This window comes from Opisthorchis viverrini (assembly GCF_000715545.1).
Source record: "Opisthorchis viverrini unplaced genomic scaffold opera_v5_134, whole genome shotgun sequence".
NCBI lineage: Eukaryota > Metazoa > Platyhelminthes > Trematoda > Opisthorchiida > Opisthorchiidae > Opisthorchis > Opisthorchis viverrini.
This window is the reverse complement of record NW_008751778.1, coordinates 773,837-776,970: the sequence shown is the minus strand read 5'-3', so window position 1 is coordinate 776,970 and position 3,134 is coordinate 773,837. Positions and strand designations below refer to the sequence as shown.

Sequence of the window (3,134 nt, the reverse complement as noted above, 5' to 3'; positions counted from 1 at the left end):
GATGCAGCTTTTGACGGAGTGGAGCTAGAGATTGGCTTCGCTCCTTGTCCCCGCACATCTGACTCAGTCCAGTTCAGAGGTTGTGACTTTGTTGAGGAGTGCACGACTGCAGCTGTCCTCTGATACGGAGATAAGCGTTGATAGCTCCACGTAGTTTTGGCGCTGCTTGCATGTGGGGTTTGCCTCTTCCAGGGCGTCCCTCCCTTTGGTGGGTGAGAGGCCTGTGGACGTCGAATAAAAGCTGCTGTCCGGAGAGGCAGCTGGTTTCGTCGGCCCGGTTTCGGGGCACAGGGAGCATGGTGAGTTTGAGGAGATATCAAATGAGGTAATGTGCAATAATATCACAAGTTACCGGTTTGTCACTATAGCCTTCTGAAATTAACGTGTCGCCCGAGTACACAGCCATATATGGAATGCCAGCAAAGGCTGAAGATCGAGTGTGAAATCCACAGAGACCATCTTGAAACCAAACAGCAAACTAATGTATCAGCATTTCCTCCGGTCGATTTTGATGGTTAACAGTTGCCAGAACCGAAGCGTAGCTCGCAGCCAAGCGATGGTCAGCTTCTGCCCGGTGACACCGAAGCCGTAGTCTAAACTGATTAACAGACCTTTCGACATCATAGGAGATACCGGTGCTATTATAGAGCTTTGGTGAGACCGGTCGAAAAAACGACACAACTGAGGGCTTTTCCATTCACGCCCCTCATCCACAGGACTTGTATGAAGCAGGAAGCGTAAGGAAACGCCTTGCCGCAAATGTGGCAAGAAAGTTTGCGTAGCAGGTCGGGTAATGTGTCGAACGTTGAATTGTAAAACAACACTGAGGTATGTCACAGTAATGATATGACTCCGCTGATGAAGTACGAACTGTGTTTCAGGTAGCACTAATACAGAGGCTGCCCGAAAAGCGCACGGTCAAATAAACCGCAAGCCACCTCAGAGGACTCGTCGTCTTCTGTAAAAGAGGTCTTGGATAATTTTAAAAATCAACACGAGAGACACAGAAGATGAATAGGCATTTCGTGAAATGTGGAACTGCTGTGAATCAGAAACCCATCATCGGAGTATTAGATCTCTCACAGAAAAACCAAAGTTTACTATTTAAGTACATCATACATAAGCCAACTTCATTCAACTTTGGGGACAGAAGTGGTGATCGGCGAAGGTGGTATCATAAGCCTTCAGTAACAAAAAAGTTTCTAACCGACTTGGTTTTTGCGGAGAATATTCGTCGACACGAGCTAAACTCTTTCAGCTCGCTGGAGAAAAGCAAGGTCACCCAAGGATCTACATCAGTCACCTTGTTCCTTTATCCAACATCGCACCATCTGTTTGATACGTCCGTACTCACTAGATCGCGCAGCACATTTGCTCCGCAGAAACAGAATTCACGCGACAAACCCCAGCCGGCTCCCAACCTTGACCGACAACACTTCAGTTTCCATCTCGTACGCATCGGAATAATGCGCCAAAACCTCTGATATATGGGAAGACACGACGCTGTAACTGAACATACCATGCNAAGCAGTAACAAAAAAGTCTCTAACCGACTTGGTTTTTGCGGAGAATATTCGTCGACACGAGCTAAACTCTTTCAGCTCGCTGGAGAAAAGCAAGGTCACCCAAGGATCTACATCAGTCACCTTGTTCCTTTATCCAACATCGCACCATCTGTTTGATACGTCCGTACTCACTAGATCGCGCAGCACATTTGCTCCGCAGAAACAGAATTCACGCGACAAACCCCAGCCAGCTCCCAACCTTGACCGACAACCTTCAGTTTCCCATCTCGTCCGCATCGGAATAATGCGCCAAAACCTCTGATATATGGGAAGACACGACGCTGTAACTGAACATACCATGCGCACGCAGGGGGAAAGAAGTCAACCGAACTCCACAAGTCCGCGGACTATAACGGAACATGTGTGGCAGTTATATCGCAGATAAGACACATTTTTACCACCCAATCTTTCACCCAGGAACTCTCACCGGTTATCCACAGAGGATAAATCCCATTCTGACCTATACGGTTGACCTCACTTTAATTTAGCATGGTGCAACCAGTAACTGTAAACTACCTGGGAGGATGGAGGGATGGACTGGAATAAGTAGACTGCTGAGTGCCGGGAGTTAAGAGATAAAATGTCGTCCGATGGAAGATAAGATCAAAAAGGCTTGGTAGCAAGCTAAATGAACCTACGAAAGGGTGAATTTTTTGTTAACTGACCTTGCAACTGAAGACCAACTGGTGTAAGGACAAGTGTGTGCAGCGCATTCAGGCAGCGGGGTAGTCATATTTAGCGCTCAATGACTGTTTCTGCCGCGCATTATTCGTTTCTTGGAGCTGACAGCTGTGAATCCGTGACTGGCGACCTCTAATCTTACCCTCATGTTAAGTTGGCGTCATCATCATTGTCGGCTGTAACAGCCGCATACCCGTCGTAAAGTTGTCGCACCTGCCACGTCTTTGTTCACCGATGATTCAGTGAAGTGATGTAGGGGGCTGCGCAGTGGAGGTGTGGGAGCTGGAAACCTGGTGCGTAAATACAGAACTGTAGGTGGAGTGCTGAGTGGGAGGAGTGGGGAGGGAGTTATGCATTGAAGGCACCAGATCCACTGAGGGCGCAGTTTGGCCATGTCCAACAATCTCTCTAATCACTGATATGGCCCGTCCCGGGGCCCCCATCCAGAGAGACGGCAATAACCAGCGCAGCTGAGTTTGCCATATTGGCGCTTATACTTCGCTGCCAAGTCATTGTTTGACTGCCTCCGGCTGTCTTCTGCCCTTCACGTGGCTGTGCGTAAAGATCCTCTCAAGGAAGTCAGTTGACTAGCATGCGCAGCAAGTGGCCAAGCCACCTAACCTACCAAGACCATCTTCCGATACTAGCGTCGAAAGTCTTCCTAGCTATGCACCACCAATGGATTAAAGCTGATAGTCGTGCTTTGGGGACGGGTGACCATCCTCCTTACATATCTATTCTCGCCTAGATTGTTCTAGTGTTGTTCAAATTACTAATAACCTCGTGAAAATTAAGTCCACCATCTCAGAAGTTCTAATTCCTTCAGTCCTCACGTGTTTGATTTCGTTTACCAAGCCACCTCTCTGCCGACTTTCCTCGAACTCTTCT

At 48.1% G+C, this 3,134-nt stretch overlaps 2 protein-coding genes across 2 annotated transcripts in view; one reads left to right on the top strand and one right to left on the bottom strand.

The window, feature by feature from the left end:
- Positions 1 to 964, top strand: part of T265_06087 (hypothetical protein) — a gene marked incomplete at both ends in the record, with an annotated part of 4,317 nt that extends 3,353 nt beyond the window's left edge. The window contains one exon of the mRNA XM_009171265.1: positions 882 to 964. Within this exon, the coding sequence (XP_009169529.1) occupies positions 882 to 964 (83 nt within the window). The remainder of the gene's footprint in view (positions 1 to 881) is intronic.
- Positions 1 to 3,134, bottom strand: part of T265_06086 (hypothetical protein) — a gene marked incomplete at both ends in the record, with an annotated part of 44,191 nt that overhangs the window by 29,068 nt on the left and 11,989 nt on the right. The window lies entirely within an intron of this gene.